Source organism: Scyliorhinus torazame, chromosome 10 (genome assembly GCF_047496885.1).
Source record: "Scyliorhinus torazame isolate Kashiwa2021f chromosome 10, sScyTor2.1, whole genome shotgun sequence".
Taxonomy (NCBI): Eukaryota; Metazoa; Chordata; class Chondrichthyes; order Carcharhiniformes; family Scyliorhinidae; genus Scyliorhinus; species Scyliorhinus torazame.
Window position 1 is genome coordinate 113291332 of NC_092716.1, and position 25809 is coordinate 113317140.

Sequence of the window (25809 nt, forward strand, 5' to 3'; positions counted from 1 at the left end):
GGCGGCGATAGAGCGAGCAGAGGCAGGAGGCTCAGGGCCTGGCGATCCAGATTGTGGAAGGGTCGGTGGGGGAGCAAGAGGATTGGCTGAGCTCGCTGGAGAGGGGATGGTATTGAGCAGCCAGAAGAGCCTGAGCAAGAAATTGGAGGGCCTCAAGAAACACACCAGGAGGCGGAATTCGGGGATTGTCAGGATGCTTGAAAGCATCGAGGGAGCTGAGGCCACCAAGTATGTGGCAAGCATGCTAGAGAAGTTGATGGCGGACGGGGCCTTTGACCACCCCTTTGAGGTGATCAGGCGCTGAGGAGGAGGCCGCAGGTGGGGGAACCGCCGAAGGCGATGGTGGTGAGGCTGCAATGGTTCCTGGATAAAGAGAAGATCCTGAGGTGTGCAAGGCAGACCAAGAAATGCAGCTGGCAGGGGAGTGAGCTGTGGATTTACCAGGACCTGGGTGCAGACCTGGCTAAATGGATGGCCATGTACAAGCGGATAAAGGCGCCCTCTTGAAGGGGGTGAAGTTTGAGATTTTGCACCCTGCCTGCTTGTGTGTAACGCATCAAAAGCAGGAATTTTATTTGAACTCACCAGAGGGGTGATGAACAAGGGACCATGGACTGGGAGAAGTGTGAGGACATTTAACTTTGGAGAAGTAAATTGGGCACATTGGGGTGGGTGTCAGCAGGGGAACGGGGATGTTGTGCCTTTTTATTTTTGTTGGTGGTTGCGAGGATTCTGGGAAGGGGTGGACTGGAAGGATGAGGCGAGTGCCACCATGCTAGCTGGGTGGGTGAGTTAACAGGAGTGAAGTTGGGGGTTGCCAGGGAGAAGGTCTGGTGGGGGGGGGGGGGGGGGGTGCTTTGGAGTTGGTTTTTTGGTTGGTGGTAGTGGGGAGGGTTGCTGACATGGGTGTGGTGCAGTTCGGAAGGGAGAGATCGCAGCAGACATCGATAGGGGCGGGCTTGGAGAGGTGCAGGAGGGCGGGGCTGGCTTAAAAAGGTGCGGGCTGGGACATGGGTAGAGGCCTTCCAGAGGGTGAATGTGTGCGAGGTGAACGTGCCCTCGTCATGTGCGATGTTAAGCCTCATCCAGTTTCAAGTGATGTATAGGGCCCACATGATGGTGGCGACGATGAGCAGGTTTTTTGTGGGGGTGGAAGACAGGTGTGGGAGGACCCGCAAATCACATCCACATATTCTGGGTGTGTCCAAGACCGAAGGGGTTCTGGCAGGGGGTTCTCAGATGTTATGTCCAAGGTGCTGGGTGTGGGGGTGGCCCCGAGTCTGGAGGTGGCGTTATTTGGTGTGTCAGAAGATCGGGGAATCCAGATGGGGAAAGAGGCCGATGTATTGGCCTTTGCCTCACTGATAGCCCGGAGACGGATTTTGTTGTGTTGTGTTGGAGGGACTTGGAGCAGCTAAAGGCGGGGGTGTGGGGAGCGACCTTGGCAACATTCATGCAATTGGAGAAAGTCAATTTTGCTTTGCGGGGGTCGGTAGTGGGGTTCACCCGGAGGTGGAAGCCGTTATTGTTTACTTCGCGGAGGATTGAGGAGTCAGCGGGGGGAGGGGATGTGGTGGTGTATTGGTACGGGGGAGGTTGGGGATTTGTGATTTGTTTGTTCAGGTTGATGTTATGGTCTTCTGATATTTTGTGTATCTATGTAAAAAGCCTTGAACAAAGCCTTTAAAAAAGTTATTTTCTGGAGGAAGTAAAGTTGAGTTTATTCAGCACTCACTTTTTCTTAACAATCACATTTAACAATTATCTTTGAAAGCTAATTAAAAACTTCCCACAGGGAACTGATTGACTTGGACATTCCAATGATTAGCAAGCTCGAAATTACAAAAAGCCACATTCCAAAACGGGATTTTTACCTCAACATAGCAACAGCAACAGACTTGGTGAACTGAGCTGAGGGGAACTTCCTGTGAGCACAGGACCCCAGGCTGGGCCTAGGAACTCCCCGTGTACACACTGCCCCAGGTGGGTCAATGGGGACTCCATGTAGACATAGGGTCTCAGACTAGGCCGAGGTGGCTTCCAGTGTACACAGGGCTCCAGACTGGTCTGAAGTGGAATTCCTGCGTACACACGGCCCTGTTCCAGACCGTGCTGAGGGGACCCTCCCTATCGAAGGGTTTTCACTGCATATGAGGAAGGGTCTGATTCCCAGGGCAATGATACAACCTAACATGAAAGCGTGATGTGAGATGTTCTGAATCGCCCTCTGGGGGAGATTTATCTTTTTATAATGGTCATTGTGCTGGGTCCAATATTTTGTTTCTGGTTGCTGCTCCATACCCTGATTAGCCAGTGATGGTGAGTGGCCCTGACAGAGAATATCCAGGGTGTGGGACTGGCTCTTGAAACATGGGTTTCAGACAGTCCCAGGAACACTGACTTTAATAGGAATAAGAAAATGCAGGGTGCCCTTATTGAGCACTCCCGGCAGTTTGAGCTCTTTTCTCCTCTTGTTCTCTGATTATTGACAGCAACCCTTCTCTCACTCAAGTTGGTATCCTGATCGAATCTCTCTTACGAGGCAAGGTGTTTTGTTTCACTTGGCTCAGCTTGGTGCGGTTTGCTTTGACAATAAACGGGTAGCACAGTGGTTATCACTGTTGCTTCACAACGCCCCAGGTTCGATTCCCGGCTTGGGTCACTGTCTGTGCAGAGTCTGCATGTTCTCCTCATGTCTGCGTGGGTTTCCTCCGGGTGCTCTGGTTTTCTCCCACAAGTCCTGAGATATGTGCTTGTTCGGTGAATTGGACATTTTCAATTCTCCCTCAGTGTACTGTAAATTCTATGTGTACAGTACCTTCTGCACTGTAAATTCTATGATTCTATGTACCTGAACAGGTGCTGGACTGTGGTGACTAGGGGCTTTTCACAGTAACTTCATTGCAGTGTTAATGTAAACTTACTTGTGACAATAATAAAGATTATTATTATTAAAATCCCAATTATATGTGAAAGATGGATAGAAAATTAACAATTAGATGAGAATAAGGCAACAAGATAGCAAAGCAACGAGCTGCAACGGCAAGACTGTGTTCCTATCAGTACGCAGCATTGGCGAGGAAGGACCGAATCATATTCAAGGCTCGTGCTGGTGCCCACTCTGGTACCAAGTGTCCAGCTCCCTGAGGAAGAGAGAGAATGAAGAGTTAGGATCATCACCACCCTGATAATTCTAATCCATACACCAATTCCACTTCCCTTCCTGAACTAGAAACAGTCCATAATAACCAGTGTTCAGGGAAGTTCGTTGCTAGGCATTTCATCAGTGATGTCATAAAGCAGCTCCATGACACTTTGCCTGAATATTGTGACATCACAGATGGAACTTGGCAACAGTGAATTTTATTGACAACAATGTTGCTGTGCCAACCAGCTAACCAATATTCAAACACGCACATCCGATCACAAATGTTACTGTTCTGGGTAGATTTGCAATTTCCAAAGAGTTGAGCCATTTCTCCTTGATGGGAGACATGAGTTGCTACCTCCTAATCGATACTGTCCTTTTTACTGAGTATTCCAGGTGAGGATTGGAGTATGGGACAGGAACAAAGAACAATAACCAGTGACGGGATGATGCTGACCCTCTAGGTTTTGGGAGTATCAAACTACAGGAAATGGGGATGCCTGTATATCAAGGCAAGCGTCTACCACCGACATCTCAGGCAGCTCGGGGTGGACAATAAATGTCCGCCTTGTCAGCAAAGCTTCAGAGAGAATTAAAATAGACTGGAGGGTGGAGTGTTACAGAGTCAGTGCAAGACGAAAGAGGGGTGAGTATGATGGGGCTGAGTTTCTTGGGAGGGTATAACAGCGGTCAGTGAGAGATGGCATGTGTGGTAGCACTGATTGGAAATGTTAGCAATTTGGTGCAGAGGAGGGAGGAACTGCTGTTTTTTTGTTTCTGAGACTTGTATTGGTCCCTTTAAACTTGAGTTTACAAGTGTTTAAAATGCTCCCCTGGTTTTCAAGGTTAGTACAAGATAATGGGCCCGATCTTCCAAACAGAGCTAATGTTGATTGCAGGGATCATTGCATGCTTCTGTCTTTGCATCCTCTCAGCTAGGACCTCCAATTGCAGTTAGAACAACAAAGCTTTGACGCAGCCATCCAGGAGAAAACTGGTGGAGACCTCATTTTAGGAAGGTTTATAAAGTCTCAAATGTATGGGTGGGTGAATGGAAAAGTGGATAAATGTATGGACGAGTGAGTGGATGGCGAGATGGGAGAGGATAGATGGACTTCTGGGCTCTCAGCCAAGCCAAAATTGACCAGGAATCCATTGGAGTACTGAAACTCCTCGGCCACAGAGAAAACATTCCTTGACTGCTGCCAGCTAGGTCAGGAGTGCAGGTTGTGGGCTCATGATCCAAACTAGCCCACCCTGTTAAAAAGGCATTAGTGAAAATTGGGAATTCTGGAATCGGACCTCAGACTCCATTTTTAATGATCACGAGACTTGATGAAAATCCATTCGGGAGTCATTGAGTTGGAGCGTGAGCACTCTGACATATAAGGGACGGGGGCACAGTATTTGGACATTATGCTCCAGAGTACAGTCACACCTGGCAGAGAAGTATAGATTCAGAATGGGGCCCATGTGACTGATGGTGTAGAATGAACAAAACCAGGTGAGAAAGAGAATGAGGAAGCCCAGAAACGAATCCTATCCAACAGGTACAATGCACTTGCTTCCTGTGAGGATATGGATAAAGACAGCTGGAAGCACTGCTGGAATGTTGCCCACATTTCTCCTGCCAGGAGCTATGGTCATCTTAGAAACTGATCATAGTGACATTGGACTTGCTGATATATCACTTTGTGTCAGGATTTGTAGTGGAGGAAAACGTCAGCAAGATATACATTCCAAGGAAACTTAATATTGAATCGTTGTTTCAAAATTTGTACATGGGTAGCACCAAAACATTGACCCAATAAAATTAAATAAACAATAGAACAGTAATGAAGGACATATTAGCACTGATGAGTGACAAATCCACAGTGACAGAAGGTTTTCACCACAGGGTTTAAGCTAAGTAGGTGTGAATCTTGTAGATTCCCGAGTTACAATCTTCCAAAGTTCACTCGATTTGGAAACCATTCCTCTAGATTGGAAAATAGTGAATGTCACTCTACTATTTTACAAAGATTAGGGGAAACCAGGGGTTTCTAAGCTTGCCAACCTAACATTAATGGTTGGCAAATTGCTCGAATCTGTAATTAAGGATAGAGTAACTGAACATTCAAAATTTTCAGATGATCAGAGAGTGTCAGCATGGATTTGTAAAGTCATGCAGGACAAATCTAATTGCATTTTTTGAAGATGCTATTAAAGTAGTAGACAGGGGAATGTCTGTGGATGTTATTTATATGGACTTTCAGGAGGCACTTGATAGCATTCCTAATAATAGACTGTTAGCTAAAGTTGCAGGTAAATTATTGTCCTGATTAGGAAATCAGCTGAACAGAAGAAGACGGAGTTTAAATAATGCACAGGCACACACAAGCAATATACAGCAGATGTTGGAAATCTGAAATAAAAACAGGTAATGCTAGAAATAGAAGGTCTGGCAGCATTTGTGAAATATGTGTGAATGGCCAAAGACCTTTATTTAGCTACAGTTACTCAAAGTGACACAATGTGACTAGTTGTGTCCGGCTAAGTTCTGTATTGGAGCCTCAACTGTTCACTGTATTTATTCATGGCTTAGATAATGTGATAGACAGTCACATATCCAAATTTGCTGTCAAAGATAGGCAGCATTGTAAGCAATGTAGAATTAAGCATAACATCATAAAGAGATATTGATAGATTAAGTGAATGGGAAAATTGTGGCGAATGGATTTCAAGTTAGGCAAATAATAAAAACTGATGGAAGAATTTCAACAAAATTTGTACACTGGTAGATTATAGCTCAAAGAAGAACTAATAGTTTTTGGCAAAGGGACAAAACTGGATCTGGATTCTGGAATTTTTCAAAGGTTGTCTCAGCTGCTGTGGTGCAATTTGAACCTGCTTTCAAAATATGAGCAGAGCTTTCTGAGCAGGTTGTTGGATATAGATTGCCATAAGTGCAATAGAAAAAAAATCTTTTGCAAGTTTTTATTTTATGGAGCCTCAACCAGGCAGGAAGAAGCCCCTGGAAGAGCTGTGTCATTGTAATAATCTTATGTTAACAAAACATTTGGGGGAATATGCCCCACTGGGTGTCCTTTTCAGTTTTAAAATTGAAATTGATAGATTCCTGTTCACAAAAAAGTAAGAGGAGATGTGAGACACGTCGGGTATGTGGAGGCGGGGGCCACAGATCAACCATGATCTCATTGAACGGCAAAACAGGTTTGTGGGTGCATAAATTGAGTATCACGAGGGTCAACATCAGAGGGGAGGTGAATGGGGTCTCCTACGGGTTCATTCTGCTTTGTGTTTGGGACAATATTTCTACCTGAAGCAAGTTCACCAGGACAGGTTACCTGGTCTTGATCATACTTCTGGTTGTGGAAACTTGCTGGGCACAACCTTGCTGCTATTACAACAATAACTGAACTTCAAAAATAAATAATTGATTTTAGTATTTTGGGACAGACTAAAGTCAAGAAAGGTGTGTATATAAATGCAAGTTTTTCTTTCTATCTCAGATTAACTGTATCAATCACTCTGCTTCATTCAGTGATGTGGAATCAGAATGTGTCTGGTCTCAAGTTACACTTTTATTTCTAGGTGCAGATTCCACTCTTACGCACATGATTCTAGATTAGATCGAAAGGAAAAGCAATGTAAAGTAAGGCGAGTTACCTTGACAGTCAGGAAGGTGAGGTTCCCATACCGTTCGTGGAATCCTGCGATCTGATTTCTGTAAATCCATGGTTGGTAGTCCATGGTTTTCTGGTAGTGAAACAACCAGTGAGTTAATAATTCATTGGGAATGACACACCTCTTACTGAAGCTCAAAGGCCTCCACACAAGTTGGAGATTATATCATGACCTGTAAAAGACCTTGCTCACAGACACACTGCTGGGCAGATTCTGAAATTAGTGAGAGGGACAGTTCAGAGATTGTGGGCAGTATTTTCTGCCCACCCCTTGGCATGTTTTGCTGTGGTGGAGGTGGCCCGCTGGTGGCAGGATCACCATGTCCCACCGCTGTCAACGGGATTTCACATTGTTGGGGTTGCCCTCCACCAGGGAATCTGCAGTGGGGGATCACCATTGGTGGGACTGTATGATCTGCCAGTGGGAATAGCTGAAAATCCTGCCCAGTGTCAGGGTGATTCTGTTGACATAGACCTTTCATGTAGATGGGACACTGGGAGTGCTGAGCTCATGTCAGCATCTGGGATCACAGCACAGTCCCATCTGCAAGGTGCGAACTGCTTAACTCTTTAATTAGCAAGACTGTTTACCCCACTCTCCGCACCATTCCTCCTGACGTTGCTGATCCTTGTTTAGATTCACTTGTACAGGTCTAACACCATTCCCAAGGCTACCAGCCTTTTGGTGAGCATGTTGACACCGTCCAGGACACTAAAACCCCTCCACTCCCTCCACCATAGGCACACAATAGTAGCAGTGTGTACCATCTACAAGATCCACTGCAATAATGTACCTTGGTCCTTCAACAGCATCTTCCAATCCCACGACCACTACCACCTAGAAGGACAAGGGCAGCAGATACATCGGAACACCACCGCCTGCAAGTTCTCCTACGATTCCCTCCCTCACCATCCTGACTTGAAAATCTATCGCCGTTCTTTCACTCTCCCTGGGTCAAAATCCTGAACCCCCCGCAACAGCACTGTGGGTGTATCTACACCACGTGTACTACAACAGTTCAAGCAGGCAGCTCACCACCACCTTCACAAAGGCAATTAGGGATGAGCAATAAATGCTGGCCTAGCATGACACCCACATCCTGTAAATGAATAAAAACTGAAACCTCAGCAGACTCTTCATTGTTGATCCAGGTCTTACCCCACCCCCATCTACAAACTTTCCACAGGGGTCAGTGATTAGTCACAGCGAAACTCCCACTTATTAACTCCCTTCCATAACTACAAACATCTCCACTGCCCCACACCCAGAGCTGGATCAGCTGCCTAACTGAGCACAGAATGTGATGATAACAGTATTTAAACCTGAAAAGTTTACAGTCACGGAGTTTTATAAATCAATTCAGTACATCTAAGCTTGAGTCTGAGTATCAAATACATACCTTCTGATTCAGCGACTGCACAAACCAGTTTTCACCAAGGAAGTTACAGACCATGTCAGTGTCTCCGTTGTAGACCAATGCACGGAGACCCTTGCTGAGCAGTTGCAGATAGAAGTCTTGCATGTTGTCATAGATTTGTTGGTAGTTGGCACTAACCACTGAACTGCAGGGGAGGAGAATGTTTAGCTCAGGTTAGAATAAATACAATAAATAACTCTAAATTAATCCAAGATTCTGTTCATGAGTTTAGAAGGACACTGAGTAATCTAATGGTGGCATGGTCTAATCGAGGTGTTTAAAGTTGTAAAGGAGTCCTCAATAGATTTGATTTTCGTTAGTCAAGCGGATTAAGTGTCAAAGAACCAAGGCAGCTAAATGGAATTGAAATCATTCTTGATCTTATTGAACGGCAGACAGACTTGAGGGGCTGAATGGCCTCTTGTTAATGCTCGTATTGAACACACCCACTTGTAAATTCAGGTAATTGGAGCATTCCAGTTGTTGATACTTAACTTTATTTTCTCTCTTACAAAACAAGTTTAAAATGTTTTTCCCCTGGCATTTGTGTGTATATAGGGGCTGTTTAGCACTGGGCTAAATCGCTGGCTTTGAAAGCAGACCAAGGCAGGCCAGCAGCACGGTTCAATTCTCATACCAGCCTCCCCGATCAGGCGCCGGAATGTGGCGACTAGGGGCTTTACTCAGTAATTTCATTTGAAGCCTACTTGTGACAATAAACGATTTTCATTTCATTTTCATTTCATTTCATATATCAAACACAACCACAACCAAAAATAGAGCAAACAGGAATTCACATAGCAAATAAATATCTAACACTAAACCGTCCAGTCTCCATGCAGCTACCCTCCACCTCCCTTACCTCCTTTTTTAACCCCCCACCCCCCGGTCCCTCCATTCTAGCGCAAGTTCCGTCTTGTGGGCTACCAGGAAACCAAAGGCCAGCACATCAACCTCTCTCGCTCCCTGGACTCTCGGGTCTTCTGACACTCCAAAGATTGCCACTTCAAGACTCGGGACTACCTTCACCCCCAACACCTCAGACATAACGTCAGCAACCCCCCCCCCCCCCCGCCACACACATTCCCTCTAGCTTCGGAGAGCCTCACATGTGGACATGGTTCCCGGGCCCACCCGCACACCGCCCACACATATCCTCCAACCCCTCAGAAAACTTACTCATCCTGGCCACTGTCATCTGTGCCCTGTGGACTACCTTGAATTGAATAAGATTAAGCCGTGCACACCAAGAGGATGCATTCACTCTCCTCAAAGCCTCCCCCGCAGCCCAGCTTCCAACTCCCTCCCCAGCTCTTCCTCCCACTTGCCCTTGACTTCTCCTATCGGGGCGCCCCTCCCAGTCCATTAGTTCTTTGTAGATCTCTGACACTCTGCCCTCACCCACTGCTGTTTTCGACACCACCTTGTCGGGAGAGAACGGAACCTGCATCCACACACAGTCCCTCACCTTCAAGTACTGGAACCCATTCCTGCTGGGCAACTCATAATCCTCTACCAGCCCCTCCAAGCTCGAAAAGCTGTCCCCAGTGAATAGGTCCCCAAACCGCTCAATCCCTCCTGCCGCCACCCCCGGAACCCATCGTCTAGCCCACCCGGAGCAAATCTATGATTCCCGCAGATCGGTGCTGTCGCCACTGTCCCCACACCCTCAGGGCCGCCACCACCACTGGACTTGTGGAGTACCTGGCTGGCGAGAATGGCAGAGGCGCTGTCAACAGTGCCTCTAAGCTCAGGTGCTTATGTCATGTGAGAGTACCTTTAAGAAATGGGTGTTTAAGAAATGTGCCTTTAAGAAATGGAACTGCTCATGTTACTGAAGTGATGTCAGAGTGTAGGGGGAGCTGAGCTATACTTCTGCTTTTTGAGTTTCAATTTGAGAGGGCAGCTTGGGTGTGTCTGCGTGTTTCCAGTGAGCTGCATGAAGAAAACAAAGGGGCTGAAGTAACCAAAAGCAACAGCACGTTTGAATCCTTTCTCACTATTTATATATATATATATACATATATATATATTGAATGTAACCTAATATGCTCTTGTTTGAAGGTTGGTTAAGTCTTTTGGCTGTTAAAAGGACAGTTGAAACGATTACTTCGTCTTGGGGGTTATCTTTGAATTAATGGGTGTTAAGATATTCAATGGTTGTTTTAAAAAGGTTAACTTGAGTTGATAGAATAAACATTGTTTTGTCTTAAAAAACATTTGTCCATTTCTGCTGTATCACACCTGTAGAGTGCGCCGTGTGCTCCCCACACCACAATCTATTAAAAGTTGTGGGTCAGTTGAACTCCATGCTAAACTTTGGGGTTCTCTAAACTCTGACCCATAACACTTATAAGTGGCTGCCTCCATCCGCTCCTATACTGACCCACTTTCTTACCATGGCTATATGTGCTGCCCAGCAATAGTTCATCAAATTTGGCAGGGTTGGCCACACCCCCCTCGTCCCCGCTCTAGCAGCACCATCTTCACCTGTGGGGCTTTACTCGCCCACACAAACCCCGAGATCAGTGCATTAACCTTCCTAAAAAAAGCTTTTGGAATAAAAATTGGGTGGTTCTGGAACAGAAATAAAAAATCTTGTGACAAACCGTCAACTTCACAAACTCCACCCGCCCCACCAATGACAGTGAGAGCACGTCCCATCTCTTAAAATCCCCCTCCATTTGCTCCACCAGGCGTGCCAAATTCAATTTTTGTAGCTTCTCCCATCCCTGTGCCACCAGATACTTGAAACTTGCTCCCATTACCTTGAACGGCAGCTCACCCAGCCTCCTCTCCTGGACCGGGAACATCTCACTCTTCCCCATGTTTAATTTATACCCAGAGAACCAGCCAAATTCCTCCAATACGCCCATGATCTCCCAATACCTTCCAGTGGGTTCGATTTATAAAGCAATAAATCATCCATGTACAGCGAAATCCTATGCTCCACCCTCCCGCACTATCCCCTGCCAACTCCTTGATGCTCTAAGCACCATTGCTGATGGTTCAATCGCCAAGACAAAAAGCAGCGGGGAGAGTGGGCATCCCTGCCTGATCCCACGATGCAACCTAAAATACTCCGAACTCACCCAGTTTGTCTGTACACTCGTTGCTGGTGCCCAGTACAACAACCGGACCCAATCCACAAAACCCTGCCCGAACCCAAACCGCCCCAGCACCTCCCACATGTAGTCCCACTCTACCAGGTCAAAGGCCTTCCACTTACAAATAAGTTTAATGTATTTTAACCAGCGAGATCACCAAGGCTTGTTAAGAAGACGTGTTACATAGAATATTAATTTATAGTGTCATCAGGTGGACAGCTATTACTTTATAATGTTATTGACTGGTCATACATACATGCTGGGCTTTTTGCTAGGAACACGTTTGCTGAGCAAAGGACAATGGCTACAGCAGCTACTGTGTTGTATTTGTGAAGGGCACAAGCTGATTTATTGAGAGAGTGGCTGAAACTAGAGAGGTCATGTGGTGTGGTTCTTGGGTGCAAAATATACTGGATTTGAACTAACAGAGAGAGACAGCTACAGGGGCAACAACCTTATCTCCCCGTCTCCTCTGGAACCACTCTCATCAAAGCTGAGGTTTCTGTGATTTGAAAACCCACCAGAAGACCTCATTGCTGCAAACTGAGGGGTCTTAGAAGCAGATCCCGAATCAACACCACTGTTCCCAAGAGAAAAGAGAATCAATAAATCAAAACTTTTTCAATCAAAAACCCAAATACCAGCAGCTCCTGTGAAAAGTGACCCTTCAGCTACAAATAACACCCAGACAATCAATGAGCGTTTCTTTCTCCCTTTACTTTTTAAACTTGACAGAGGTTTTAGATCTGATACTCTACAGAGTGTTAGTTCTCTTTAGCATGCTTGCAGGGGTCATTGTGTATGTGTGTGTTATTCTTGTATTAGTGGGTAGTTGGCCAAATTTGTACATTTTAAACCTTTTCTTAACATTTTCTGCAAATTAACTAATTTCTGGCAGAATCTACCCCCGTAGATTCTCTATCCTTTTTATAATAGGAGGCCTGAAACTATATAATGCCCATCCAGTGATTTGTATAAATTGATCATTAAGTCTTCACAATTATTTATAAAATCCAAATTCTGTTGCCCTTATTTTGATTGCTTTATCTATCTATATATGAACTTTCAGCAAACTATGTATTTGAACTCTTGGGGGTCTTTTCATCCACACCTTCAATGTCTTTTGATTTAACGCACACTCCCTCACCTTAAGTTTTCCTCTTTAAATAATTCCCTTTCACTTATCCACATGATGTGGAATTTCCAGCTGACAACCATCCTCTAACATTTCATGTCTTTTCTCGTCGGCGGCCATTTTCTAAACCTCTTGTCTTTGGGGGACATCAGCAATCTTCAGGGTTATGGGGTGAATTTTAACTCTTACCCACAGGAGGTAATTGGTCAGCAGCCCAATTTATACCTCCCTGACTTTCATTCCCACTGACCCCATTTGTAGGGGTTGCAAATTGGCCATTTGATCCACAAGCAGGAACATTCACCCACTATTGAGGTTAGCCGAACTAGACAAGATGCCCAGTTTATCCCCCCCCCCGGAAAATGGGATTAGAATAGAGAGGTGCTTGATGGCCATCGCACACAGGATGGGCCAAAGGGCCTCTTTCTGTGCTGCAAGACTCAATGATTGTGACACTTCAGTGGTAATGAGGGAGTGCTACCCTACTGGATGTGCCGCCAGTCGACGGTGTGTCTTGCTGATACTGCCAGAATGTCCTCTTACCTACAGAGTTCCCAGGTCTGGACAAAGTCTGGGATGTGCAGGGCCTTTCTCACATCTGCGCGATTTAGCCAGGTCCGCTGAGCAGTATCATTGAAACATGGGGGAACATTACTACTTAATGTAGCTGGTTTCTGATAATCGAGAAAAGGAAAGTATTAGGAACACACAGATACACCATGTGATGCACACACATGCCAAAGATAACCAGTGCATCACAGAAAGATAGGTGAGATCATTTTAAAAATGCACTGGGCACTCCAGATAATTGGGAAATATTTTACAGTGTGATCAGGAACTATCTATATGGAAGAAGAGTGAACCATTAGGATTTTGTAGAATTGGAAATAAGGCTTGGGCACATCAGAATTGTGCGGAGAGTGAATGAAATGGGGTCTGGTCCACTGGGAGTGAATGGGATGTGGTTGGGCTCATCGGGATTCTATATGATGGAAAGAGGGTTGGTATATAAAATAGAAATAGACAGTTTATACCTCTGGCACTTCAAACTGGTAAAACCGGAAGAGGTTCTTGAGTTCTGTACGGAACTGCAGATTACTTCCTCTTACTCCCCCAGCACAATTCATATACAGCGCGTACATATTGAGCCCGCTATTGTAGAGGATCGTGAAGACTTTGTAGACCTGGAAAAAAAAGAATTTTCACTGACTGTTTTCTCAGGTTATCTGGATACCCATCACTTTGTCAAATTTGTAACAATTGTCACTCTGTCCAACTGGGAACACACATCTGGGCTTATATCTCCATGGAAACTGACAGTCACGTGCTCAAATCGTTGAGGGCAAGTTGATGAAGCCTTTGTAAAACATTATGGGATCCTGAGCTTTATACACAGAGGCAGGAAGTGTGAAATTAAGGAAGTTTGCTAAATGATTTGTCAAACTGTCAACTATTGTATTAGAAGAGATGAAATAGGAAAATATTCTACGGTGCTATTTGAAGCAGATTAGGGGAATCCCCTCCACATTCTGGCCCTCAGAGGAGGGGGCGGCATAATGACAATGTCACCGGACTAGTAATCCAGAGACCCAGGTACTGCACTGGGAACATGGGTCCGTATTCCCACTATGGAAGCTGGTGGCATTTAAATTCAATTAAAAAGAACAGACAGCTGGAATTGAAAGCGAATCTCAGTAATGGGGACCTTGAAGCTTCCGCTTATTGTTGTAAAAATCCAAATGGTTCAATAATGTCCTTCAGGTAAGGAAATCTGACATTCTTACCAGCTCTGCCCTAGATGTGACTCCAGACCCATAACAATTAGTTGACTTTTGTTGACTTTCTGAAATGGCCAAGCAAGCTAAGGGCAGTTCGGGATGGGCAACAAATGGTGGCCTCGTCAGTGATGCCCATATCCCATGAATTTTTTTTAACTATCTGCAATCAGCAACATTAAAAACAGATGATCTGATAGATTACATTGCAAGCTGTGGGATCTTGCTGTGTGAAAATTGGCTGCTTCATTTACAACATTACCTCGACTTCAAAAGTACGTCATTGGTTTTCAAGCAGTTTGGCATGTTCTGAGATTGTGACAAGCACTAGAAATACAAATCTTTCATATATTCACAAGGTGTGGAATCAGAAAGCGAGCTGTGGGCAATAAGTGAATGAGGGGAAAACCTACTGATTCTCGGCAGTTATTGTTGCTGTTGGTGACAAAGTTGCAGGATCCACCGAGGCAGCAGTATGTGTTCAGGTTTTTCCACAATCTTAATCAGGGAAGAAAGAGAAAATTGTAATTTAAGTCACAACATTGGATCGTGCTTCTTGTGTGTTGAGGGCCAGGCACCCTTATCATGAAATATCATGAGATCTTCCCTTCCCTCCTTTCCTTCCCATCCCTTTACCCCAGTCTTTGGGCATCCTTTCATTGATCCTCCATGCACTCACTGAGTTTCTTATCTCAGCTGGTAGGAGCCAACAGTTCAATATTGAAATGATGTCGCCGGACAGGTAATCCATGGACCCAGGCTCATGCTCTGGAGACATGGGTACAAATCCCACCATGGCAACTGATGGAATTGAAATTTCAATAATAAATCTGGAATATAAAGTCAGCCCTCTGTATGACCATAAACAACTCTCATTGATTGTCCATCTGGTTCAGTTTTGCCCTTTAGGGAAGGAAATCTGCCGCCCGAATCCGGTCTGGCCTACATGTGACTCTAACAATGGTTATCTCCTAATCGGGGCCCGTTTAGCTCAGTCGGTTGGACAGCTAGTTTCTGATCCAAAGCAAGGCCAACATCGCGGGTTCAATTCCCATACTGGCTGAGGTTAATTATACCCCTCGTCTGAGGTGTGATCTCAGGTTAAATCACCACCAGTCAGCTCTCCCCCCACTTAAAGGGGAAAACAGCCATTGGTCATCGGGGATTATGGTGACTTTACTGACTTTTTTTTTAGGAAACATTTTATTGAAGCATTTATAATTTTAATATTTTAACACTCTAAACAACCGAGCGGTACGTCACACGCAACAACCTCACAGTAACATACGCAATTTCCCCCTGCCCTACCTCCTGACTACCCATATATTAGATTCACTACCCGTATGCTTCACTGCCATGCCTCCCTTTCCCCCCCTCTTCTGCTGATGGTCATTTTTCCTTAAGGAAGTCGATGAACCGCTGCTACCTCCAAGCGAACCCCTGAATTGAACCCCTTAAGGTGAATATAATCTCTAGTCTGAGAAATCCTGCCATGTCACTAACCCACACTCCTGACTTTGGAGGCACTGAGTCCCTCCATCCCAGCAAAATCTGTCTCCGGGCCACCAAGGAGGCGAAGGCCAAAATGTCCCCCCCCTTGGGCTCTCGGATTTTCCGACACTCCAAATATTGCCATCTCTGGACTCAGAGTAACCCTCCCTCCAGGACCTCTGACGTGGCATCTGAGAATCCCTGCCAAAACCCCCTCAGCTTCGGACACGCCCAAAATATGTGTACGTGATGCGCTGGGCTTCCCCCACACCGCCCACATCTGTCCACCACCTCCTTGAAAAACGTACTCATCCGGGCCACAGTCATATGAGCCCTATGAACCACCTTGAACTGGCTCAGGCTAAGCCTGACACACAATGAGCATGAATTGATTCTCCTCGGGGCGTATTCCTATAGTCTGACACCCCCGCCCCCTCCCCCCAACTCATCCTCCCACTTCTTCTTCACCTCCCCGATTGGGGCCCCTTCCCACTCCATCAATTCCTTATATATTTCTGAGACCCTCCCTTCCTCAATCGCTGTTTTTGACATCATCTTATTTTGTAGTCCCCTTAGGGGGCGAGGAAAGCCTGGAACCTGCCTCCGGACAAAGTCCCGTACCTGCAGGTACCGAAATCCGTTCCTACCCGAAACTCAAACTACTCCTCCAGCTGTTCCAGGCTCAGGAAACCTTCCTCAGTGGAGAGATCCCCAAACCTCTCAATCTCACCGTGCTGCCACCTCCAAATTCCCCCATCCAGCCCCCTGGAGTAAACCGGTGATTGTCACAGATTGGTGACCACACCGATGCCCCCTCCAGTCTCATGTGCTGCCTCCATTGCCCCCACACTCTCAGGCTTGTGGCGTACCGACAGAGGTGCCGTTAACAGAGCCTCCAGACTCGTGCCCTTACAAGATGCTGCCTCTACTCGCTCCCAGACTAACCCCTTCCCCACTACCCACTTCCTAACCATCGATATATTAGCCGCCCAGTAATAATTAATAAAGTTCGGAAGGGTCAAGACCCCCTCCCCGCGCCCCCGTTCCAGAAGGGCCTTCTTCACCCTCGGGGCTTTCCCAGCCCATATAAAACCCAAGATCGCCGCGTTCACCTCCCTGAAAAATGCCTTGGGGATGAAGATTGGGAGACATTGAAACACAAACAGCAATCTCGGGAGGACTGTCATCTTCACAGTCTGTACTCTCCCCGCCAATGACAGGGGGAGCAAGTCCCTCTTGTGGAAGTCCCCTTTCATTTGCTCGATCACCCTGCCCAAATTTAACTTATGGAGCTGGCCCCAGTCCCTAGCCACCTGAATCCCCAGGTACCTAAAACTCCTTCCCACCACTTTAAACAGCATCTCCCTCAGTCTCCTCTCCTGCCCCCTTGCCTGGATGGCGAAGACCTCGCTCTTGCTCATGTTTAATTTGTAACCTGAGAACCGCCCAAATTCCTCCAATATCCCCATAATTCCTGCAATTCCCCCCAACGTTATGTAAAGAAGCAAATCGTCCACATAGAGTGAGATCCTATCATAGAATCATAGAATTTACAGTGCAGAGGGAGGCCATTCGGCCCATCTAGTCTGCACCGGCCTTTACAAAGAGCACCCTACTCAAGCCCACGTCTCCGCCCTATCCCCATAACCCAGTAACCCCCACTTAAGCTTTTTGGACACTAAGAGCAATTTAGCATATCCAATCCACCTAACTCGCACATCTTTGGACTGTGGGAGGAAACCGGAGCACCCGGAGGAAACCCACGCAGACACAGGGAGAACGTGCACAGTCCGCACAGACAGTGACCCAAGCCAGAATCGAACCTGGGACCCTATGCTCCACCCCCCTGTCACTGTCCCCCACAAAATGTTCGATGACCTAAGTGCCATTGCCAAAGGCTCTATGACCAGGGCAAACAGTAGTGGGGAGAGTGGACACCCCTGCCTTATCCCCCTACACAGACTAAAATACTCTGATCGAACCCGGTTGGTCCTTACATTCGCCACCGGTGCCTGATATAGCAACTGGACCCAGTCCACTAATCCCGACCCGAACCTTCCCAGGACATCCCACAGGTACTTCCATTCTACCAGATCAAAGGCTTTTTCTGCACCCATGGCCACAACCACCTTGACCTCGTGACCCTTCCTTCGTGACATAATTCTCACGTTTAGGAGCCGCCTAATATTGGACGTCAGGTGACGTCCCTTCACAAATCCCATCTGGTCCTCCCCTATTACCCCCAGGACACAATCCTCGATGTGCGTGGTCAAGATATTTGCCAGCAATTTTGCATGACCCACAACTCTCCGGATCCTTATCCCGCTTCAAAATAAGGGAAATCGATGCGAGCGATAGCGTTGCGGAGAGCACTCTCAACTCCTTCGACTCATTAAAAGCCTTTACCAGCAGCGGCTCCAGCAACCTGGAAAACATTTTATAGAACTCAACCGGATATCCCGGGGCCTTACCCATCGCCCCCAACAGGTCTATAACCTCCCGAAGTCCAATTGGGGCTCCCAAACCTTCCACCAACTCCTCATCTATCCTCGGGAATTCCAGCGCCCCCAAGAATCGCTTTATACCCTCCTCCCCGGCTGGTGGTTCCAATTTATATAATATACTGTAAAATTCCCGAAACACATTGTTCACCCCCGCCGGATCCACCACCACCTTCCCCCCTTGTGTCCTTTACTTTCCCAATCTCTCTCGCCGCCTCCTGTTTGACTTTACTGACTGAACCACCTGCTGAAATGGCCGAGCAAGTCACTCAGATCAAGGGCAATTGGGGATGGGCAACAAATGCTGGACTTGCCAGTGACATCCGCATCCCATAAAAGAATAAAGAAAGACATTTGTGACATTGCTGTCAATGTGTATATAACTCAATGCTTGCATAGATTGGATTACTATTCTTGCAATATTTAATGCACTGTTGCAGATTCTAAAAATCCCAATAGAAATTAATGAAGTTAATTAATCCACTGTGTTTAAACTGTCCCCTCCCCTACACATACTTCTCAATGAGAGAGATTACAGTCTCTCGGTGTAATGATGGCAGTACATCATCTTATAGCTGAAACAGCGTACCATCAAATTACTCCAAATTACAAAAGTGTTAAATGTTACATTAAAAAAAACATAAATGTACAATTTTTTGAATATGAGAAAATGAATTGAACAAATGAATGTTGACTTCAGTTGGACTGAACCACACCAGTGGTTGAAATAAGCCACCATCTCCTTCTCTGGACTCCCACAATGGCCAATAAATGCCAATGATGCTCATATGCCAAAAATGAATATAGAAACAAAGAGGCCAAGACCGCCCTGTTGGGAGCTGGGAACCTCCTGGTCAATTTACCTCAAGATCACTGACAGGCGCTTGTTCTCTGCCATAGATAGTACCAACAGTGCAGCCTCTGATAAAATAGTGCCTCAGACATGTGGGGCGAAATTCTCCAGTATTGGTGCGATGTCCGCCGACCGGCGCCAAAAACGGCGCAAATCAGTCGGGCATCGCGCCGCCCCAAAGGTGCGGAATCCTCCGCATCTTGGGGGGCCGAGCCCTAACGTTGAGGGGCTAGGCCCGCGCCGGACTGATTTCCGCCCCGCCAGCTGGCGGAAGTGCCCCGCCAGCTGGTGCGGAATTGACATTGCCGGGCGGCGCATGCGCAGGAGTGTTAGCGGCCGCTTACGGCACCCCGCGCATGCGCAGTGGAGGGAGTCTCTTCCGCCTCCGCCATGGTGAAGACCGTGGCGAAGGCGGAAGGAAAAGAGTGCCCACATGGCACAGGCCCGCCCGCGGATCGGTGGGCCCCGATCGCGGGCCAGGGCGCCAGATCGCCCCGCGCCCCCCCCAGGACCCCGGAGCCCGCCCGCGCCGCCTTGTCCCGCCGGTAAGAGAGGTGGTTTAATCCACGCCGGTGGGACAGGCATCCTAGCAGTGGGACTTCGGCCCATCCGGGCCGGAGAATCGCGGGGGGGGGGATGCCCGCCAACCGGCGCGATTCCCGCCCCCGCCGAATATCCGGTGCCGGGGAATTCGGCAACTGGCAGGGGCGGTATTCACGCCAGCCCCCGGCGATTCTCCGACCCGGCGGGGGGTCGGAGAATCTCGACCGTGGTCTGTCAATTCAATTCAAAGGAATATTGAGAATTTATTTAGAAAAATAACATTGGCTAAATTAATCCTATCGCTGCAAGCACCTCCTGGCTACAAAAGCTAACTTCCTGTTGTCAATTTTCACCCTTATGAACTCCTGTGTCCACATTTAGAATGTAAGATGTCTATGTAGACTTTTGGCATTGTAATTACCCCTCCCTACCATTTTGGGAAGATTCAATTACATTGTTAAAAAATTATAAATGTTGTTTCTATTATAAATGTAGACATTGGAATGTATAATGGAAACTAAACAATCTCCTGTGACATTGAACATGATAAGTCAGAAAATATCTCTGGCCTCTCTCTGATGTCTCATGTTGCCTCCTCTTTCTTCCTGCTTCTTTCCTCTTAACTATTCTTTTTGCTTCTGCCTTTCTGTCTTGCCTTTCATTTCCTTCCAATGTGAGATGTTGTAGCGGGGCAAGGAGCCTCTAATCAACTGGAGGTTGTGGAGAAAATGTGTTTCCTTACTCTCGTTCAATTCTGGTCACCACACTACCAGAAGGATGTGGTGTCTTTGGAGAGGGTACAGAAGAGGTTACCAAGATGTTGCCTGATTATGGAGGGCATTAGCTATGTGGAGAGGTTGATTAAACTCCGTTTGTTCTGACTGGAATGATGGTGATTGAGGGGCGACCTAATAGAAGTCTACAAAATTATGAGGGGCATGTGACAGAGTCGGTAGTCAGAGGCTTTTCCTCAGGGTGGAAGTGCCAATTACTAGGGGACATAGGTGTAGGGTGCGAGGTGGAAATTGTAGAGGAGATGTGCGAGGGAAGTTTTTTTTACACAGAGTGGGTGGGCGCCTGGAACTCGCTGGCAAAGAGGTGGTGGAAGCAGGTACGATAGTGACGTTTAAGGGGCGTCTTGACAAATACATGAATCGGATGGGAATAGAGGAATATGGACCCCGGAAGTGTAGAAGGTTTTAGGTTAGACGGGCAGCATCGTCGGCGCAGGCTTGGAGGGCCGAAGGGCCTGTTCCTGTGCTGTACTTTTTTTTGTTCTTTCTTGCTGCATCCGATCATGTACTTACATATTCACACCACCTGCTCCATTCTCATACTCTTCCCAAATCCTGCCCCAGTCAGCCCGTTCCTACTTGCTCCCCAAAGAGCAGCTAGAAAAAGGATAGGCTCCCCTAACCCAGAAGCAGTATCTGATTCCCTTCCTTGTCTCCCTTCTGTGATTTTCAAAGTTCAATCTGTTGTGTTTTCCTTTTCCAAAATGAACTCCAATTAGAATAAGGAAAGGCTCCCTGTCTCTTTGTCACCATTTTGCGCTTTGTACCCTAGGAGTTGGAAAGTCACAAATGTGAGAGAAATAACATTTACCTTTCCTAACAAATCAGCCAAAGTTAACAAAAGAAATAAGAGCAGCAATAGGCTATTCGGCCCCTTGAGACTGCTTTGCAATTAAATAAGACCAAAGCCAATCTGATCAAAGCCTGGCAGATATCCTTTGATTCCCTTGTAGATTAAAAATCTGTCTCACGACTTCCGGTTGCGGCGATGCACTGCTAAGCCGCACGTTTCGGCAGTTCCCGTTCTAACGGACTTTTGGGCTCTTTTTGGGAGCCCCGACGGAAATCTTTTCAGACCAAACCCAGTGTGGGGTGACGAAGGAAGGTGTCCCCCCTTGGGGGTGTATGGAAAGGACCAGTGGCAGTGGCCAGATTGCGAAGGATCCTTTGGAGCAGCGGCAGAGAAGAGAAGGAAGAAGCAAGATGGCGGCGGATGGAGCCCAGACGACATGGGGCCCAGACCAGCAGAAATTCCTCCAACGGTGTGTGGAGGAACTAAAGAAGGAGGTGCTGGCGCTGATGCTATTGGCAATCGATGGACTGAAGGAAACACAAAAGGTCCAGGCGATAGAGCTCCGTGGAGTGAAGGCATAGGCAGCCGAAAATGAGGATGAGATACAGGGCCTGGTGGTAAAAACGGAGACACATGAGGCGCTACATAAGAGGTGTATCGAAAGGTTGGAAGCCCTGGAGAACAGCTCGAGGAGGAAGAACCTACGGATTCTAGGTCTCCCCGAAGGAACAGAGGGAGCTGATGTTGGGGCTTATGTGAGCACGATGCTCCATACGCTAATGGGAGCTGAGGCCCCAACGGGCCCCTTGGAGGTGGAAGGAGCGCACCGGGTCCTTGTGAGACGACCAAAGGCGGGCGAAATACCAAGGGCGATAGTGGTGAGATTTCACCGCTTCATGGACAGAGAGGCTGTTCTGAGCTGGGCCATGAAGGTACGGAGTAGCAGGTGGGAGAATGCGGTGATACGAGTGTATCAGGACTGGAGCGCGGAGGTGGCGAGAAGGAGGGCGAGCTTTAATCGGGCCAAGGCGGTGCTGCACAGGAAGAAAATAAAATTTGGGTTGCTGCAGCCGGCGCGATTGTGGGTCACGCATCAGGGCAAGAACTACTACTACGAAACGGCGGATGAGGCATGGACCTTCATCCAAGAAGAGAAACTGGACTAGAACTGAGAGTTGGACGTTGGGGGGGAAACAACGAGGTTGTGGTACAGAAATGTAAATTGGGAAATGGGAGGTTTATTATATAGTAACGTTGGATGGGGAATTACTCTCCCCTTGATGGGGAGACACGAAGAAATGTGGGCGCCGGTGGAAAAAGGGACAGAGAGGGGGGATGGGGAATGAGGGAGCTGTGCCATAGGGGGCGGGGCCGATAGGAAAGCGCGGGGTTTTTCCGCGCTATGGAGATGATGGCAGGAAGATAGGCGCAGGAAGGAAGAGAGCCCCACACGCATGGGGGTCAAAGAGAAAACGGGGGAAGCTGGGGTCAGCTAGAATTATCCGACTTTCGGAAGCATTATGGGGTGAGTAACCATGCTAGATGGGGATCTAGCGGCGGGGGGGCGGGGGGAGGTGACGACGACTAACTGGGTTGCTGCTGCTGAGTGCAAGGGGGAGCTGGCAAGAGAAGAGTGGTCGGGACGGGAAGACGCCGCCTGGGGAACAGGTGGGTGCGCGGGATCTGGACGGGGGGGCTGGCCCAGAAAAGGGGATGGCTAGTCGGCGGGGGGGGCGAGTGGCCCCCCAATCCGGCTGATCACGTGGAATGTGAGAGGCCTAAATGGGCCGATTAAGAGGGCCCGGGTGTTCGCGCACTTAAAAAGACTGAAGGCAGACGTAGTCATGCTCCAGGAGACGCATCTGAAGGTGGTGGATCAGGTTAGGTTAAGAAAAGGATGGGTGGGACAGGTATTCCACTCAGGGTTGGACGCGAAAAACAGGGGGGCGGCGATACTGGTGGGGAAACGGGTGTCGTTCGAGGCTAAGAATATAGTGGTGGATAACGGGTGAGTGGTAGATTGCAGGGAGAGGCGGTCGTGCTGGTAAATGTATATGCCCCGAACTGGGATGACGCGGGATTTATGAAGCGGATGCTGGGACGTATCCCGGACCTGGAAGCCTGGTAATGGGGGGGGGCATTAATACTGTGCTGGATCCAGGGCTAGACCGGTCTAGATCCAGGACCGGAAGAAGGCCGGCAGCGGCCAAGGTGCTATGGGGATTTATGGAACAAATGGGGGGAGTGGATCCGTGGAGGTTTGCTAGGCCGTTGGCCAAAGAGTTCTCCTTTTTCTCCCATGTCCACAAGGTATATTCCCAAATGGACTTCTTTGTTATGAGTAGGGCACTGATCTCGAAGGTGGCAGGAACGGAGTACTCGGCCATAGCTGTTTCAGACCATGCCCCGCACTAAGTGGATCTGGAACTAGGAGAAGAGAGGGAGCAGCGCCCACTCTGGCGACTGGATGTGGGACTATTGGCGGATGAGGGGGGTCTGTGGAAGGGTGCGGGGGTGTATTGAGAGATACCTGGAGGTCAATGATGATGGTGAGGTCCAGGTGGGGGTAGTATGGGAAGCGCTGAAGGCGGTGGTTAGGGGAGAGCTGATCTCCATTAGAGCCCACAAGGAGAAACAAGAGGGCAAAGAAAGGGAGAGATTAGTGGGGGAGATTTTGAGGGTGGATAAAAGATATGCGGAGGCCCCAGACGAAGGACTATATAGAGAAAGACGAAGACTTCAGACGGAGTTTGACCTGCTGACCACATGAAAGGCAGAGGCACAGTGGAGGAAGGCACAGGGGATGAGATATGAGTATAGGGAAAAGGCGAGCCGGCTGCTGGCCCATCAACTTCGTAAGAGGATAGCGGCGAGAGAGATCGGGGGAGTTCGGGATGAAACGGGAACTATGTAGCAGAGAGCAGGGAAGGTAAATGAGGTATTTAAAGACCTTTTATGAGAGGCTATATAAGTCCCAACCCCCGGAGGGAAAAGAGGGAATGCTACATTTTCTGGACCAACTAAGGTTCCCGAGGGTGGAGGAGCAGGAGGTGGCAGGTCTGGGGGCGCCAATCGAGGTGGACGAGGTGACTAAGGGACTGGGGAACATGCAGGCAGGGAAGGCCCCGGGACCAGACGGGTTTCCGGTGGAATTCTACAGGAAATATGTGGACCTGTTGGCCCCGCTGTTGGCGAGAACCTTTAACGAGGCCAGGGAAGGGGGGATACTACCCCCAACAATGTCGGAGGCGACGATATCATTAATCCTGAAGCGGGATAAAGATCCGCTGCAATGCGGGTCATACAGGCCTATCTCACTCCTAAATGTAGACGCCAAACTGCTGGCAAAAGTGCTGGCGACAAGGATAGAGGATGCGTCCCGGGGGTGGTGCATGAAGACCAGACAGGGTTTGTAAAGGGGAGACAACTGAATGTCAACGTTTGACGGCTGCTGGGGGTGATGATGACGCCCCCAGCGGAGGGGGAGGCAGAGATAGTGGCGGCGATGGATGCGGAGAAGGCATTCGATAGGGTGGAGTGGGAGTATTTGTGGGAGGTGCTGAGGAGGTTTGGGTTCGGGGGAGGGGTTTGTCAGATGGGTCAGACTCCTATATGGGGCCCCAGTGGCAAGTGTAGTCACAAACCGGCAAAGATCGGAGTATTTTCGGCTACACAGGGGAACAAGACAGGGGTGTCCCCTGTCCCCATTACTGTTCGCATTGGCAATTGAACCACTGGCCATAGCGTTGAGGGACTCTAAGAAATGGAGGGGGGTGGTTAGAGGGGGAGAGGAGCATCGAGTGTCACTCTACGCTGATGACTTACTGCGATATGTTGCGGACCCTGTAGAGGGGATGCCAGAGGTTATAGAACATATAGAACATAGAACATAGAACATAGAACATAGAACAATACAGCGCAGTACAGGCCCTTCGGCCCACGATGTTGCACCGAAACAAAAGCCATCTAATCTACACTATACCATTATCATCCATATGTTTATCCAATAAACTTTTAAATGCCCTCAATGTTGGCGAGTTCACTACTGTAGCAGGTAGGGCATTCCACGGCCTCACTACTCTTTGCGTAAAGAACCTACCTCTGACCTCTGTCCTATATCTATTACCCCTCAGTTTAAGGCTATGTCCCCTCGTGCTAGCCATTTCCATCCGCGGGAGAAGGCTCTCACTGTCCACCCTATCTAACCCTCTGATCATTTTGTATGCCTCTATTAAGTCTCCTCTTAACCTTCTTCTCTCCAACGAAAACAACCTCAAGTCCATCAGCCTTTCCTCATAAGATTTTCCCTCCATACCAGGCAACATCCTGGTAAATCTCCTCTGCACCCGCTCCAAAGCCTCCACGTCCTTCCTATAATGCGGTGACCAGAACTGTACGCAATACTCCAAATGCGGCCGTACCAGAGTTCTGTACAGCTGCAACATGACCTCCTGACTCCGGAACTCAATCCCTCTACCAATAAAGGCCAACACTCCATAGGCCTTCTTCACCACCCTATCAACCTGGGTGGCAACTTTCAGGGATCTATGTACATGGACACCTAG

The 25809-nt window shown here is 47.9% G+C and overlaps 1 protein-coding gene across 1 annotated transcript in view; it reads right to left on the reverse strand.

Moving 5' to 3' along the window:
• Window positions 1-1692: 1692 nt before the first annotated feature.
• Window positions 1693-25809, reverse strand: part of LOC140430867 (lysosomal protective protein-like) — a 37741-nt gene continuing 13624 nt past the window's right edge. Inside the window, exons 6-11 of the mRNA XM_072518631.1 lie at window positions 14683-14767; window positions 13529-13678; window positions 13038-13168; window positions 8235-8397; window positions 6818-6907; window positions 1693-3143 (exon numbers count right to left, since the gene is read on the reverse strand). Coding sequence (XP_072374732.1) covers window positions 3060-3143; window positions 6818-6907; window positions 8235-8397; window positions 13038-13168; window positions 13529-13678; window positions 14683-14767 — 703 coding nt within the window. The 3' untranslated portion in view covers window positions 1693-3059. The remainder of the gene's footprint in view (window positions 3144-6817; window positions 6908-8234; window positions 8398-13037; window positions 13169-13528; window positions 13679-14682; window positions 14768-25809) is intronic.